Raw genomic sequence first — 16,764 nt, forward strand, 5'->3', positions numbered from 1 at the left:
GCAATAAAAAGTATAAAGTAAGGTGAACAGTCTGCAAAGATCTTAAGATAGAAAGATGGGATGGGAATATATGGGAATATAATTAACATATCTTATTGAAATACTCAGCATATCGTAACACATTTGAAATTACAAAAATATTGTATCATGACAAAAGTATTGTGATAATATTGTATCGGATTATTCCCAACCCTAACATCAAGTGGTAACAGAGTGCCCCAGAAATGAGCCGTAAAACTTGGAAATGAGTCAGCATTTTAGCGCTCCTGGTTTCCTTGTCTGTAAGTCTATGGGCTTTTTGAATGGGTTTTTGGTTAGATGGAATAAGGTCTGTGGTTAACACAAGCTGAAGAGACTTTCATGTTTTGTTTTACGACATTAAATCCATCAGTAAATATCCCACTCTTGAACTCTTAAGCTTTTATGTAGTAGTTTATTTCTAGTGTCACTATAGTGATTTACTTTTGGTGATTGCATTCTGGCTTTAAAAATCATAAAAGTGGTTTTGATCTGTGAAGATTATCAGATTTCGCATAAAACACAATGAAATAAAACATATTGCAAGAATAAAATGCAATTAGTAAAACCCAGGGCCTATCATTTGAGGTCATCGGGGCTTAGCCCAGACCTCTGTAGGAAAAAAAAATTACCAACCTTTTTTAAAGTAAACATGCCCTTCAAACCAGTGGCTTTTCATTAAAATGAGGGGGAGGGGGGGGTGCTACAATTACACTATTTATTACAATTATTATTTAATACTTTAAAAACAAAAATTAGCATTTCATTTTCAAATTTCCTTTAACAAATCGACATATCATGTGGGATGAACTCATGGAGGACGCTCAAGGAAAAAAAGTAGCTTTGAGGAGCGTTAAAAAAAAAAAAAAAACAGACAGTTTTTCACAAACTTTAAATGGCTGCGTGTTATTATGGTCCATTCAGAATGGACCTGTGACTCACTTTTGGACCGCGACCCACCAGTTGGGAACCACTGCTTGAAATACTCTGACATTACTTCAGGAGTGGAGCTGTGTTAAAGCTACCTGCGGCTCATGTTTAGAGTGAACACAACCTTGGCATTTAGAGTGCGTAAACATGGGGGCTTGAACTATTTACTCTTCTTTTTAAAAAAAAAAATCTCCCCTCTAAAACAAATGGCACCAGATATCTACACAACTATTAGTGGAATCCTGACTACATTCACAAAAAAAGTAAAATCCTTATTTAATCTGGTGTTGTCATACAGACACAGACACATCTGTCACAACAGATAAACAAAAGATTAAATAGCATTTTTAATCAGTAAATGTCAAAGTGTTGCTGCAGGGAAGAAGACCATTAAGAGTTTATCACAGCAAGCTGGAGAATAATTATTTTCTATCAAAATGCCCAAAAGATCAAGAAAAATTCAATCTTTGATATTTTTACTGTGTACAAATCTTCAGAGTTTAAATCATACATCTTTGGGTTCACAAGCCAGAGTGAATCTCTGTATACTTGATCAATATTTTGGCCCCTGCCTTCCCTGAACTGTTGTATAAATAGTAAAACAGCTGACGGCGAACATCCTCTACATTTCTGTTTCTCTCCAGTCAGCATGGCAGATACAGCCCAATGGCCTCGGCCGCGACAAATGCTGAGTGACCTCTGGATTTTCTCACCAGCAGTCTCAATACACACAGTTTAATGGTGACGATGAGGCTGCATTTAGTGTTTTAAATGTCTGCGAGGCACAATAACGTACTGTACATCACTTGGCATTGATTATTGACTGATGCTGGGGAATCGGATTTCATTCACAGCCCGTAGTGACCTATGCAGTGTGCAGCTGCCTCATGCGGTTTAGATTACGAGCAGTATTGTGAAGGATACGCCTCCCTGCTGTAGCTACTGTCATACTGCTGATTCCTTACAGAGAACAAGCATATTAAACCTCACTTTTTTGTTAATATTGTCAAATTTCCCGGGTAGTTTACATACAGATGATTCTTTACAGCGAGAGAATGGGAGCAGGGTGTGGCACTTACACAAGATTCTGCTTCACAAAATGCTTTGCATAATAAAAACAGTAAGAGGAATTGTATTAACAGCGCTGTCATTCGAATCTAACAGAGTGTGGAGAGGTAAAGACAAAACACTGCAATTAATATGGCGAGCTCTTGTATTGCATCAAATACTACAAGTCTTCCTCGCTGTCCTGGGCTGAACCCGCCCTCTCCCTCTCTCCTCTCTCTCTGTCTTGGTGCAGAGGGCTGCATCAGCAGGATTCACTCTCCAGACACATCTGTGTGTGTTATACCACGGGGGTATAAATCCATGTTTAGCGTTCATTACTAAGCCATCAAACGAGACAAATACTGTTCAACAGTGAGACACAGATCTCAAAGTGGGAGAGGGTTTTTTGCATATTTACTAAATCGCATTGCATAAATTGCTAATTTTGGGTAAACAACTTGCTCAGCAGATGTTTGATCAACATTTAGTGAGTAAATAAGTAACAAGACTCGCGGCTTGGTTTGTTCGACAGTGGGATCTGGCTATTCCTAAAATCTCCCCCTGTGAGCATCTATATTTTCTGCTGTCTCACTCTTTGTCTCACACTCAAAGACACACACACTGTGTGCAGACAGTAGAGACACATTATTTAAGTTGCTCTTGCTTTTTGTTAGTGAGGCACAGAGGGCCTCACCACCAGGGACAGAAAGGTTACATCATCACAAGATCACCCCGAAGAACCTGCTCTAATGCAAATACACACACACACACACACACACACACGCACACACACTGAACATACACCCACTGTTACTTAACATGCACAAAAGTAAATAAAAAAGGGGGGAAAATAAATATGTAATTAACAAAACTGAACAAGAATGCACAGCAAACACATTTACTAAAGATCACAAGATCTCTCCGAAAAAACCTGCTCCAATGCACACACACACACACACACACACACACACACACACACACACAAACACACTGTACATACACTCACTGCAGAGCTCATCATGCCTTTCCTGATACACATCCGAAACAAGTACTCTTCTCCTTGAACTAAATTGTATTTGCCATCTTTGCTGAGCTACAGTTTTGTGAAAAAGGAATTAAAAGTCCATCCTAAATATAATATATAATTTCAGCGTCCCCAATGATAGGTTCAAGGACTGTCTCAAATTTGAAAATACAAAAATAAAAAAAAAATTAAACTTAAAAAATTAAAAAATATTTTTTTAAAAAATTAACTTTGGCCTTAAAGGGTTATTAAATGTCTTAAATGAATAAGCTGCTTTCAAGAAGGGATGGAGGTATTAAACTGATGTAACTTTTCCAGGTTTTCCATGACTATGGGAACCCTGTATAGTAAAATTTGGTTTGTCTAGTCCTGAGTCTCTGTTACTGAGAGAAATCCAAAAAGTGTTGCAACTGTCCCCCGTCTCCCCTAATCCATGTTTGAAAAGGCGCAAAAAAAGTGAATACATACAAATTTATTCTCGTTTGTTTTTCTTATATATTTGATCAATAAACTTTATATTAGACAAGAATTACTGAAAAAAGACTTGAGGCTCACTTTAGCTCCCTAATGATGACTTAAAAAACTGCAGTTAGTGTTTTACTCCTGTATGGGCCACACCGAGTATCAATCCTGTGTTATCAAATTCAAGGTACAACAGGAGAGGCTGAAATGTGGGATATAACGGGAGATAATTTATTATGCCGTGCACAATCGAGGGCTCGCTTTGAGGGCTGCAATGAAGTTTTGCGTCCCAATGAGCCTCCTTACATGTGTATTATTGAGTGTGCTTCTACAAAACAGAGAATTTCAGTTTCAGATTTTGCCTCACTGGAATCTGGATGTGTGTTGTTGCCAAAAGAGCAGTGAAATAAGCACAATGTAATAGTAATTTAATTCTATGTCCTGATTGAGTTGGGCTGTGATTTGAATTACTTATTCCCTCGGGCCTGACAGGGAGAGCCTAGACTCTGTAAGAGTAAGAAGACAAAAAAAGCAAAGGCTCTGTTCGTTCTGAAGCCGCACTAAATCTGTACAGCTGCAGGGCTTCGCCTTAAAGTCACAAACGTTATTCTCATTACGATCATCTAAAGTAAATTAAAGGCTCGTAAAAGATGCTGACTCAGCCTGAACCAGCTTGATTTTTTGGCCACTACGAAATGTCTTAACTCGAGTACACTGCTATCAGCCAGGGCATTGACTAAAACAAAGGTGCCAATTTAAATTTGGCAAAATGATTCGTTAAGCAAAAAACGTATAGCTGCACAAAATGTCTCATTAGGTTCTCATTTCCTTCTCACCATATTTTTGAAAGAAATCAAACCTATTAGCTCAGGTCTTAAAGAGTTAAAACAGAGGCTCCCACATAACCAATTTCCAACGAAAATCGGTAGTCTTCTCTCACATATCCAAAACTTTAAAATGACACATATGTATTGTTCTGTGTGTTTGTCGAAAGTAGATTCAGTTTTAAAGCCGGCGGCTGTGCTTCCGTTTCACTGGAGATTACTGCATAGCTAGAGTCATTTCTTACAGCGGTAAGATACTTAATTTTAGTGTTCTCACATGTAATTTCCACGCAGCTTTTTGCTTTGGACAGACAGAGCAGGTCCTGAAAGGGCAACTACCGTCTGCAGGCTAATCTCCGTGTGTATCACATGGATGACATCTAAACTGATCATTAGATTACCACATACACAGATTAGTCATGCAGTGAGCTGTCACTGCTATGAGTCTATTTATATTGGCCCCCTGTCCATTAAACAATTCAAAACACTGAGGATGTCCCGATCCGATCAGAGGGATCGGTATCTGGCCCGATCGACACATTTTTTTAATTCATCAGGATCGGTTATTTTGAGCATGCGCCCGACCTGATCCTTGTTTATATCCACCATCACAAAAGTTTCGTATATGAAGAGCACGATTGGTGGCAGATATTCAGGTTTTATTGTAATGCTGCGACTCCAATAATTAGAAACTGATTTTTTTTTCATGATCAACTTAAGCTGCAACATCACTTTAAATGGAATTAAAATTTTTGTTGTTCATTTTTAGTGAGCAGGTTTAATGTAATGCTGTAATAAGCAGAATTGTAACCGATTTTTTATTTGTTGTGACTGGGAATGTTAAAATTCAGCTACAACAGTACTGTGAAGTGGAACTGAGATAATATTACTAATTTATATTGTTCTGTTCTTTTATTAAAGTGCTACACTAGGTAGATTTGAGCACAAGTCAATTTCTGAAGACATTTTAGTTTGTTAAGTAAAATGCTGCATGAAGTGAAACAGTGATGAGAGTCATATAAAAATATTTTTAGTTTGTTTGCTTTGTTATTTTGGAAAAATAAAATTAAAAAAAACCTTAATGAACGGTTTGGATGCAAACATTTTTTTTGTATTGTATTGCAGAGCTGTTAAATTGTCAAGCATATCCACTTGACTGATTTTAATAACTTTTAAGTACTTGAAGTGTGCGCTGTGCAGCTGTATTATCCAGTTAAATATAAGTATATCAAATGACTCAGATCGCGATCGCGGGCAAAAAACTTAATTAGGAAAAATACAAAATACAAATTAGCGTGTCCACAGTTCAAGTGCTGACACCTTGCATTAGGGTGGTGGGCACTTCAGTTCAGTGCATAATTCAATAAAGTATGCAGCGGAAAAGAAGAATACAGATGTCTCATTAACGTCAAAACTAAATGATGGCTGAGAATTAAGAGAGGGAAAGCTGGTGCAATGTTAGCGCTGACAAAAAAGTAAAAAGCTACATGACACTTCCTCCTCACTCTGCCCTGCGATAACACTCTGACCGATGCCTTTCCTCAGTTCCCCAGTGAGGACAAATATTTAAATGATGGCTCATTAACGAAAACATTATGGAAAACAGAATGAAGCTCCTAATCTGGGTGCTGTACGCCGAAACACTCCAGCAATATGAGATTATAAAAACAATAGAACCACTATTTTGCTGATACAAAGCTTGTCGTCAGTAAGAAAGCATAAAACAACATAAATGACTGAATCTGCTGAGCGGCTGCTGCTCCTGAACATGCTGAACCTAAGAGAAGGAGAACAAAAGGCAGGAAATAGCCACATAAATAACAATAATCTGACAATAATCCGTTTTCACTCTGGATGTTAAGCCCCCTGTAAAATGGGTGCTTATGTCAGCAGTGTAAAGACCCTGTAATGGACCCTTCATTAACAATTTACTACCTGACAGACCCCGTCCTGAGAGTTTGTTATGATCTGGTTACACTACTAGGTGGTTAGATGATCAGATATGAAATGATCACATATCGCTTGCAGACATGAAGGGAGAGACAGAATGTGGTGAGGAAATTGAAAAACGCTTGTGATGACAAAAAAACTTCACATATCAACACATATTAGAGGTATTTTACGGCGATAGCTACAGATATAAATATGCTGTTAGGTTACATTACTTGGAAGGTAATTTACAGTAGATTACGGTCACAACTGCATTACATAAAACCAAAATTCCATGACTTTACCAGAACTTTCAATGATTTTAACCTTTCGAAATCTGGATCATCATTGATTTTCTTGTGCTTTCTCTAGAAAACATGGGAAAAAAGGTTATTAACATCTTGGCAAGAAATGTCCTGCAAACTGCAAAAAATTAGTAGATTAGAGAATTATTTTCAAAAATGTAGAAGAAATGTTCAGAAAAACAATAATGATCATAATTATATGTTGAAAATTATGTTACAGAATTATTATTATTATTTTAAGCAATTTGTTTTCAGATAATTCCCTTGTTTGTTTGTTTGTTTGTTTTTTCCTTCAATTGTGCTAATTTTCAGGTAATTTACTTTTTACTCATTTCTTGCTAATTTCGGGTTATTTTCATCTTTCAGGTTATTCAGTTCCTTCTTCACATTTTTGAAAGAAATCAAGCCAGTTTGCCCTTTCACTGGCTGGCTACATGTGATTTAGGGGTCAGTGTAGTCTAATGTAACCGAAATATTGCTGGCTTTAACCATGAGGATACTGTAAGTGTGTGAGTATTATCTGTCAGTATTATTACTTTATTACTTTGATTTTATTTTATTCCTTTAGTTGTAGTTGTTCTCTTTTTCCCCATCTCTAGTACGCATTTAGGAAAGTGTTTGTATCTGATGATACTTTTTTGTTATGTATCTTTGATTTGTTATTCAAACTTTCAATTAAAAAAATGTGCAATATAGAAAAAAGAAAGGGTGTCATCTGGACAACCTGCGCAAAAGGCTGCACAATGACTAAAGCCGTGGTCAAGTTTGTAATAAACACACTTAAGTTTCAAGTACAATGAATTTCAAGCACAGACCTTTTATTGTGTAGTAGAGCTCCAAGCTGTAGAGTGAGAGATTTTTTTTCTTTTTTCCGAGTACGGAAACTATTTTATTGCCCCGTTCTTGGTATCATTTGGCCTATTAACATGTTTTTGAGGAGATTGTCTGTATTCTTTGATTTTTTTTTGTTTTTGCTGTAAATAAAAATGAGATCATTCCTGACACTGACTGGTACGTTCCAGCTGAGGATATCTCTGAACATATACAGACAAAAAATCAAGCATTTTAATAATATAAATTTAGAAATATTCCAAAGTAAAAGTCCCACATTTCTCTGTTGAAATTACTTAGAATATAAAAATTTGAGGGGTTATAAAAAAACATTGCTCCACAATTCCAGATAATAACTGAAATATTTGAGTTCAGGACATAAACTATAAACTATAAACTGTAAATCTTTTTTTTTTTTTACCTGAATCAAAGTTTGTTAAACTGTAAATCATCTGATGGTTTTATTGGTCCAGCCCACTTGACATCAGATTGGGCTGTATGTGGCCCGAACTACGCTGACTTTGACACCCCTGCTATTATTTGGAGGGGTGTCTAGGGAGTGACCTGGGGGTGGGCCAACTCTGAGATCTGATTTGCCACCACATTATGATTGTTTTTTGCCCAATTAGTTTGAACTGTTTGACAAGTAAACTGAATTTTGGTTCATATGTGCAATTCTGTCTAAATCTGAGAGGCAGTAAAGTGCCAGAGCTGTTAAAAAGTTTGTTCACACAGAGTTATTCATTTTATTTTTGTCGGCACTTTATACTTGATATTGTACTGTTTTTTATTTTGGAGCAACAATTTCTTTAACAATATATGGAAGTGATATTTTACATTTGTGTGGTGTCACTCTGTTGTGTTGTGATTGCTTGATCTAGTTATCTTTTAAACTAAATCATAAACAGAAAGCTAAAACACTGCATGTTATTAATTAAAGCTGGTATGGGTAGTGAGGTTAAAAATGTTAAATCAAATCTATGCTGACACGTGTGCCTGCAGCAGCGCTTGTACTTCACCCCTGCATAAGTCAGTTCCCCACATAGGCCACCCCAGGAAAAAAAAAATCTGGACACGCCACTGCTATTACTGGATGATTGACTTGAATGATCAATAAACCAACCTGAAGTTCACACCACGCCACTTCGACCCAGGTGTCGGTGTCCAGACCTTTGTAGACGGTCTTGAAGGACCCTCTGCCCAGCTCAATATCAAACTTGAGGAAGCGCCCCCCGGGTGAGGTGGACACAGCCTTCATCCCGGGCTCCTCTTCGTTCTCGTCACTCCCTGCTTTACCTGTGACATCCGAGGGCGTGACCTCTACCTTTGGCTCGCTCCTGTCTCCCTTCTCCTCGTCCCTGCTCAGGCTCTCCGTGTCCTTCAGCGCCACCTGGCTCTCCGTGCTTGAACTCTCCTGGAGGCCGAGGCGGGCTCCGTGCAGAACCCGGGTCCGATCAACGATGGTCCGCAGGTCAATGTGGGGCACCTGGCTGCTGTTGACACACTCCTGCGTGTCCACCGGCTGCTGCTCCTCGGAGTCTGACACCCACAAACTCCGCCGGATGAACCTCTGGCGCACCAGCGCGCGGTAGTCAGTGGACGGGTACGCGCTGGGGTCACTGGCTCCTCGCAGGGCTGCGATCTGGATGTTGACATTGTGGTCCGTCCCATTCTGATAAACAGGTCTGCGGGCGTTTGCATTAATGTCCGAGTCTAAATTGGGTGCTGAGGAAAATGTGGATCCCAGCGGCGGATCTTTGCTCGACTGATCCGCCGAATCCATCCCCGGTAGATTGTTAAGCGCTTAACATTGTGCAGGGAGGATGATGCCCCTCTGATGGAGGAGTTTGCTGCCTACCTGCAACACTCAGTGACGCAGTTCGCCAGCTCAGGATGTATGTGGCCCTATGCCTTGGTTTTGTTTAGGACACCCCCACAAAGATGTCCAGCTCGGAGGATGCGCGCATTGCCACCTCACGCCCCGGTGCTGCAATACAGCGCAGAGCTATTCAAGTTAAGCCTGATGTCATTGCCGGTTCAACCTATGAGCTCACAAACACTTCCCTCCACATTGCATAAGCTACAGCGAAAACTATATGAATGTGATTCGTTCCGCAGACGGTGGCTTACAGTGGACAGGCCAGGATGTTTAACTAATCCCTCCAAAGACACATCACGGGACGAGCAAGTGCGCAGCTGTCAGAGACTCCTCCAACAGCTCGATGCAAATAACCAGCAGGTGTTCCGGGTGAAAATCTGAATAAGTTCCGAGAAGTGAGACCTCAGCTTGTCGCTTTAACTACCCACTTTTCCCTTCTCCATGTCCTGGAGGGAGCAGAAGCGCTTATCAGATAATGCTCACTGCGGCACAGTCTCCCTCAGGTTGAGTCAGCTCTCCGCGCAGCTGTCGTCCAGCTGATACGACTGTTGTCTTCCTATATTTCATCTCTTTTACGTTCGGGAAAGCTAGAATATTTCACGCCACTGCCCACGCCCCTAGCAACAACACGTATCCAATAACTCGGCACGCTTCTTTTAGGTGGCTCCTTCAGCCTTCCGTGACACACAGACTGCGTGGACCACATCACCATCCGCCCTCCGCGTGACGCGCTAAGCCTCCAATGGGAGCATGTCTATCAGAACCTACCAACCAGGAGAGACGCTGCGAGAAATTAAGGGCTACGGAATAAGACGCACCGTCCCCCATCTTATTATTATACTCACATGAAGCCCGTGCAGGGAGGCAGATGAATACAGTAGTTATTAAGAATATGACATGCTTTCGTTAATAATCTCTCTGTGAAACACACTGCATACAGTGTTTTCACGCTGTGATTTCGAATTATTCCACAATAATATGCTTTTGCAGGTTACTATTATATTATATTATATTATATTATATTATATTATATTATATTATTTTATTTTATTTTATTTTATATTGAATTTATTGTATTGTTTTTTGTGTTATTTTCTAGTGTTGTTATTATTATATTATTGTATTATTTAATGACTTCTTTTGACTTTTTGTGGCATATTATATCCATAACTTAGTATGATATTTTGGACATACTATATACTTTTCATTTTTATGCTATTTTGAACGACATACTATATCAATCAGTCAGACTTTATTTGTATAGCACTTTTCATACAGATGAACTGTAACACAAAGTGCTTTATACAATAAAACCAAAATCTAACCTAACCTCCCAAAACACACACACAAGCATGTAAATGAAAACACAAAAAAAAGTAAATAAATAAGGAAGCAGATAAAAGATTAATACACATTATGATAATAGCAATAAACATAATAAATAAATTAGTAGATGAGAAATTGGGTGAAATACGCAAACTGTAAATAAGAGGTAAATTAAAGGATAAAAAAAGAAAAATGAATAAATATGTAAAAAAAAAAAAAAAATTATAAAGAAAGTAGGAAATCTGTAAATCAGACAAAAATATATTAATAAATAGTAAATAAATAAATAAAGTAAAAAAAGTTTAGTTGGGCAGAAACCAAATATATATATATATATATATATATATATATATATATATATATATATATATATATATATATATCTTTTAAAATATCAGCCCCCTCTGCTGCCCTCAGGTCAAATGTGGTGAAAGTAATAGAAAAGAATAAGAAAAGATGCCTCGTTGTGAGTCTTTGTTCTGACTTTTGGGAGAGGTACGAGAGGGCTCATAAAATAAAAGCAAATCTGATAAATAAATGGGACTAAGACCGTTAAGAGTTTTAAAAACTAATAAAAGCATCTTAATATGGATTCTGAAACACACTGGGAGCCAATGCAGAGACCTTAAAACTTGTGTAATATAAGCTCTACTTCTGGTCCTCATCAGCACACATGCCACTGAGTTTTGTAGGAAATGCAAATTAGATATATTTTTCTTAGGGTGACCAGAAAGCAGAGTATTATAATAATCAGTTTTGGTAATATTCCTGATATGGGGTTCAAAAGTAAGAACAGAATCAAAGATAACTTTGAGGTTTTTTACTTGTTCACAGGATGTCAGTGATATTGTCTTTAGTTTTAAAATCAGTTTTTCTCTCTGAGTTTCAGGGCCAATAATTAAGACCTCAGTTTTGTCCTGGTTGAGCTGAAGGAAGTTTTCTGACATCTGTGACTTGATATCTAAAATACAGTTAAAAAGGGCATCAACTGGCCGTGAGTCATCAGGAGACATGGTAATGGACAACTGTGTATCATCAGCATAACTATCGAAGTGTATGCTGTGTCTCCTGATGACATTGCCAAGTGGTATCATGTAAATGTTAAAAAGTGTTGGACTTAAAATTGAGCCTTGAGGAACTCCGTAATTTATTTTATGGCTTTTTGATGAATGCTCTTCCATAGTAACATAAAATTGTCTATCAGTGAGGAAAGATTTAAACCAGTTAAAAACAGTACCAGAAATGTCAATCAAATTTTGAATTCTATCTAAAATAATGGAGTGATATAAAGTATTAAAGGCAGCACTTAAGTCAAGTAGGACCAATACAGGAGGTTTTTTTAATGTCCATATTTTACCTGAGGTCATTTACAACTTTGACCAGTGCTGTCTCAGTGCTGTGATTTACATGAAAACCAGACTGATATCTTTCATACCCCCTCCCTGAGCTACCACCTTATTGTGGTGGAGGGGTTTGTGTGTCCCAATGATCCTAGGAGCTAAGTTGTCGGGGGCTTTATGCCCCTGGTAGGGTCACCCATGGCAAACAGGTCCTAGGGGAGGGACCAGACAAAGCGTAGCTCACCAGACCCCTTATGATGAAAGACATAAATGGTCCAAAGTTTCCCTTGCCCGGATGCGGGTCACTAGATATAGTCGGCCTCACCTTGACACACAGCGTGGGCTCTGGAACCAGTCTTCTCAAGAGGGGTTGAACTCTCTTCCACTCTGGAGTTGCCACAGGTGAGAGGCGCTGGGCAGGGGCAGCAAAACTTATTGCCCCCGGGCTCAGTGCCTGTATGTTGGAGTTTACCCTGGTGGACAAGAGGGTAGCCTCCCTCCGCCTGCAGATCGGGGGAGCGGATCCTGACTGTTGTTTGTGCCTATGGTCCAAATGGCAGCTCAGAGTATCCACCCTTTTTGGAGTACTTAGAGGAGGTGCTGGATAGCGCTCCTTCTGGGAATTCTCTCGTTCTGCTGGGGGACTTCAACACTCACATTGGCAGTGACAGTGAGACCTGGACGGGCGTGATCGGGAGGAATGGCCCCTCCCGATCTGAACCTGAGCGGTGTTTTTTTATTGGACTTCTGTGCTCACCACAGATTGTCCATAACGAACACCATGTTCAGGCATAAGGGTGTATTTTGCACAAGGACACCCTAGGCCGCAGTTTGATGATCGACTTTGTAGTCGTGTCGTCGGACTTGTGGCTGCATGTCTTGGACACTCGGGTGAAGAGAGGGGCGGAGCTGTCAACCGATCACCACCTGGTGGTGAGTTGGCTCAGATGGTGGGGGAGGACGCCGGTCAGACCTGGCAGATCCAAACGCATTGTGAGAGTCTCCTATCAGAAGGAGCTTCAACTCCCACCTCCGTGAGAGCTTCGACCATGTCCCGGGGGAGGCAGGGGACATTGAGGACATGTTCCGTGCCTCCGTTGTTGAGGCGGCCGATCAATGCTGTGGCTCTAAGGTTGCCGGTGCCTGTCGTGACGGCAACACCCAAACCCGTTGGTGGACACTGGCGGTGGGGGATGCCGTCAAGCTGAAGGAGTCCTATTGGGCCTTCTTGGCCTGTGGGACTTCGGAGGCAACAGACAGGTACCGGCAGGCCAAGCGGAGTGCAGCTACGGTGGTTGCCGATTAAAAAACCTGAGCATGGGAGGAGTTCTGTGAGGTCCTCGAGAACGACTTCTGTACGGCTTCGAAGAGGTTCTGGACCACCATCCTGCGTTTCAGGAGGGGGAAGCAGTGCTCTGTCAACACTGTGTATAGTGGGGATGGTGCGCTGCTGACCTCGACATGGGACATTGTGGATTGGTGGAAGGAGTACTTCGAAGACCTCCTCAATACCACTGACACGCCTTCTGGTGAGGAAGCAGGGCTTGGGGACTCGGGGATGGGCTCTCCCATCTCTGGGGCTGAGGTTGCCGAGGTGTTCAAAAAGCTCCTCGGTGGCAGGGCCCCAGGGCTGGATGAGATCTGCCCAGAGTTCCTTAAGGCCCTGGATGTTGTGGGGCTGTCATGGTTGACACGTCTCTACAGCATTGCGTGGACATCGGGGGCAGTGTCTCTGGACTGGCAGACCGGGGTGGTGGTCCATCTTTTCAAGAAGGGGGACCTGAGGGTGTGTTCCAACTATGGGGAATAACACTCCTCAGCCTCCCTGGTAAGGTCTATTCAGGGGTACTGGAGAGGAGGGTCCGCTGTGTAGTCGAAACCTCGGATCCAGGAGGAGCAATGCGATTTTCGTCCTGGTCGTGGAACTGTGGACCAGCTCTGGACCCTTCGCAGGATCCATGAGGGTGCATGGGAGTTTGCCCAACCAGTCCACATGTGCTTTGTAGACTTGGAGAAGGCATTCGACTGTGTCCCTCGGGGAGTCCTGTGGATGGTTCTCGGGGAGTATGGGGTATTGGACCCCCTGATATGGGCCGTCCGTTCACTGTACGACCTGTGCCGGAGCTTGGTCCGCATTGCTGGCAGTAAGTCGGACTCGTTTCCAGTGAGGGTTGGATTCCACCAGCACTGCCCTTTGTCACTGATTCTGTTCATAACTTTTATGGACAGAATTTCGAGGCGCAGCCAGGGTGTTGAGGGGGTCCGGTTTGGTGACCTCAGGATTGGGTCGCTGCTTTTGCAGATGATGTGGTCCTGTTGGCTTCCTCAGGCCCTGACCTTCAGCTCTCACTGGATCAGTTCGCAACCGAGTGTGAAGTGGCCAGGATGAGAATCAGCACCTCCAAATCCGAGGCCAAGGGTGGAGGAGATCCTGCTCATTCACGAGTGAGGGAAGGATGGAGCGGGAGATCGACAGGCGGATTGGTGCGGCGTCTGCAGTAATGTGGACTCTGCACTGATCTGTCGTGGTGAAGAGGGAGCTGGGCCGAACGGCAAAGCTCTCGATTTACCGGTCAATCTTCGTTCCTACCCTCACCTATGGTCACAAGCTTTGGGTAGTGACCGAAAGAACAAGATCGCGGGTACAAGCAGCCAAAATGAGCTTCCGCCATAGGGTGGCTGGGCTCTTCCTGAGAGGGTGAGGAGCTCAGTCATCCGGGAGGAGCTCGGAGTAGAGCCGCTGCTCCTAAAAGTGAGGGATCTAAACTGTTATACTATACTATGACTTTTTTTGCAGGACTTTGAACAACATGCTATGCTCTGGCATTTTCTTTCATGATTTCAGCAACATACTATACTCGGACATCATACGATACTATGACGTTTTTCATCATTTAGGACGACATACTATACTGTGATGTTTTTTCATCATTTTGGTTGACATACTATACTATGACGTTTATGTTATTTTGACGTCATACAATAGTATGACTTTCTGGTCAGATTTTTCCATGACATACTATGGAATGATGTTTTGGTAAGATTTTTGGTAACATAGATACTATGATGGTTTGGTCAGATTTTTGACCACAGACTATACTATGATGTGTTTTTTCCTCATTTTGCATGACATACTTTACTATGAAGTTTTTTTGGGTTTTTTTTTACTCATTTTAGATGACATACTACACTATGACTTTTTTTATACTTTCGGACCACAAAAGATTTTTGACGACACACTATATTATGAAGTTTGGTGAGATATTTAACGGCATACTATAAAAGACAGATTTTTGACGACATACAATGGTGTGATGTATTGGTCAGATTTTTGACGACATACTATACTATGACTTTTTTATCAGATTTTTGATGACATACTATACTATGATCATTTGATTACATTTTATTTACGACATACTATACTATATAGTATACTTTTTCATCATTTCAGATGACATTATACTGTAACATATTTTCATGATTTAGGACAACATACTATACTATGATGTGTTGGTCGGATTTTTGACAACATGCTATACTATGACATTTTGGTCAGATTTTTCACAACTTACTATACTATGGCTTTTTCGACCATTTTTTCCACATGCTAAATTATGACGTTTTTAGCCTTTTTTAAAATATGTATAGTATGACATGTCTCTACAAGCTATAATATGTCATTTTCAGCCATTTTTTGACATGTCAAAATTTGACAGTTTTCAAAATACTATACCATGGTGTTTTCGGCCATTTTTCAACATGATAAATTATGACTTTTTGGGCCTTTTTTTCCAACATTGCATACTTTGACATGTCTCTACAAGCTACATTATGTCATTTTTAGACATTTTTTAACATGTCAAAATTTGACATTTTTTGACGTACAATACTATGGCATTTTTGGCCATTTTTTCGACATGCTAAATTGTGTAAATGTTTCTGCCCTTTTTCAACGTTGTATACTATGTTGGTCTCTACAAGCTATAATATGTCTTTTTCAGCCATTTTTTGACTTCAAAATTTGTCATGTTTCGACATACTTTACTATTAAAATTTGATGTTTTGATGTATTCTATGACTTTTTCAGCCATTTTTTCAACATGCTAAACTAAGACTTTTCTGGCTTTTTTGACATTGTATACTTTGACATGTCTCAACAAGCTATAATATGTCGTTTTCAGCTATTTATTTGACATGTAAAATTTTTATGTTTTTCGACATACTATACTATGGTGTTTTTCGGAAATTTTTTCAACTCCCTTGTATCATAGTTTTATGGATCTTAGAGGCAATCTTGGCTGCGCCTGGATTGTGGTGATGGCTGTGTTTCCGCCTTTGGCTGTGCTCATGCTGTGGCTGCACTGATGCTGTACAATCAGCTCACCTGGATCTTGATCTTAGTTATGCTGTTGCTGTGGTCCTGCCTGAGGCTGTGCCTGTGTCATGGGCCTTGATTGTGCCAATACCGTGATCCTGCTAGATGCAACCTTATACTGCCATCATTATAAGTCATGCCTCCATTAGTAATACTGTATATGCATGGGACTCTTATCAACACCTACAAGATTTGCATGTAACATCAAATGCTATCATATATTGCATTTATAAATTTTATGGCTATCACAATTGTTATATGATATGTTATTACCATTACTGCTGTGCATCTTTCTCTCTCTCTCTTTCTCTTTCCTTTATGTCATTACTCTTATTTAATTATTTACGACATCGATTTTCTGTTCGTCTTGGAAGAGGGATCCCTCCTCAGTCACTCTTCCTGGGATTTCTACAATTTCCTCCTCCTCGTTACAGGTTTTTTTGGGGGGAGTTTTTCCTTACTCGATGTGAG

The 16,764-nt window shown here is 40.4% G+C and overlaps 1 protein-coding gene across 8 annotated transcripts in view; it reads right to left on the bottom strand.

Annotated features, from left to right (window-relative positions):
* wnk2 (WNK lysine deficient protein kinase 2) overlaps positions 1 to 9,951 on the bottom strand; it is a 47,662-nt gene extending 37,711 nt beyond the window's left edge. For 4 of the 8 annotated variants that reach the window (XM_042507879.2, XM_088090684.1, XM_088090675.1 and 1 more), the window contains exon 1: positions 8,494 to 9,950. In XM_042507879.2, coding sequence (XP_042363813.2) covers positions 8,494 to 9,153 — 660 coding nt within the window. In that variant the 5' untranslated portion in view covers positions 9,154 to 9,950. Of the gene's footprint in view, positions 1 to 8,493 lie in introns of all 8 variants that reach the window. The other 4 variants (XM_088090659.1, XM_088090652.1, XM_042507922.2 and 1 more) reach the window with 2 other exon arrangements.
* Between the last annotated feature and the right edge of the window lie 6,813 nt (positions 9,952 to 16,764).

This window comes from Plectropomus leopardus, chromosome 2, assembly GCF_026936395.1.
Source record: "Plectropomus leopardus strain MGB_pleo_1.0 chromosome 2, ASM2693639v1, whole genome shotgun sequence".
NCBI classification, from domain to species: domain Eukaryota; kingdom Metazoa; phylum Chordata; class Actinopteri; order Perciformes; family Serranidae; genus Plectropomus; species Plectropomus leopardus.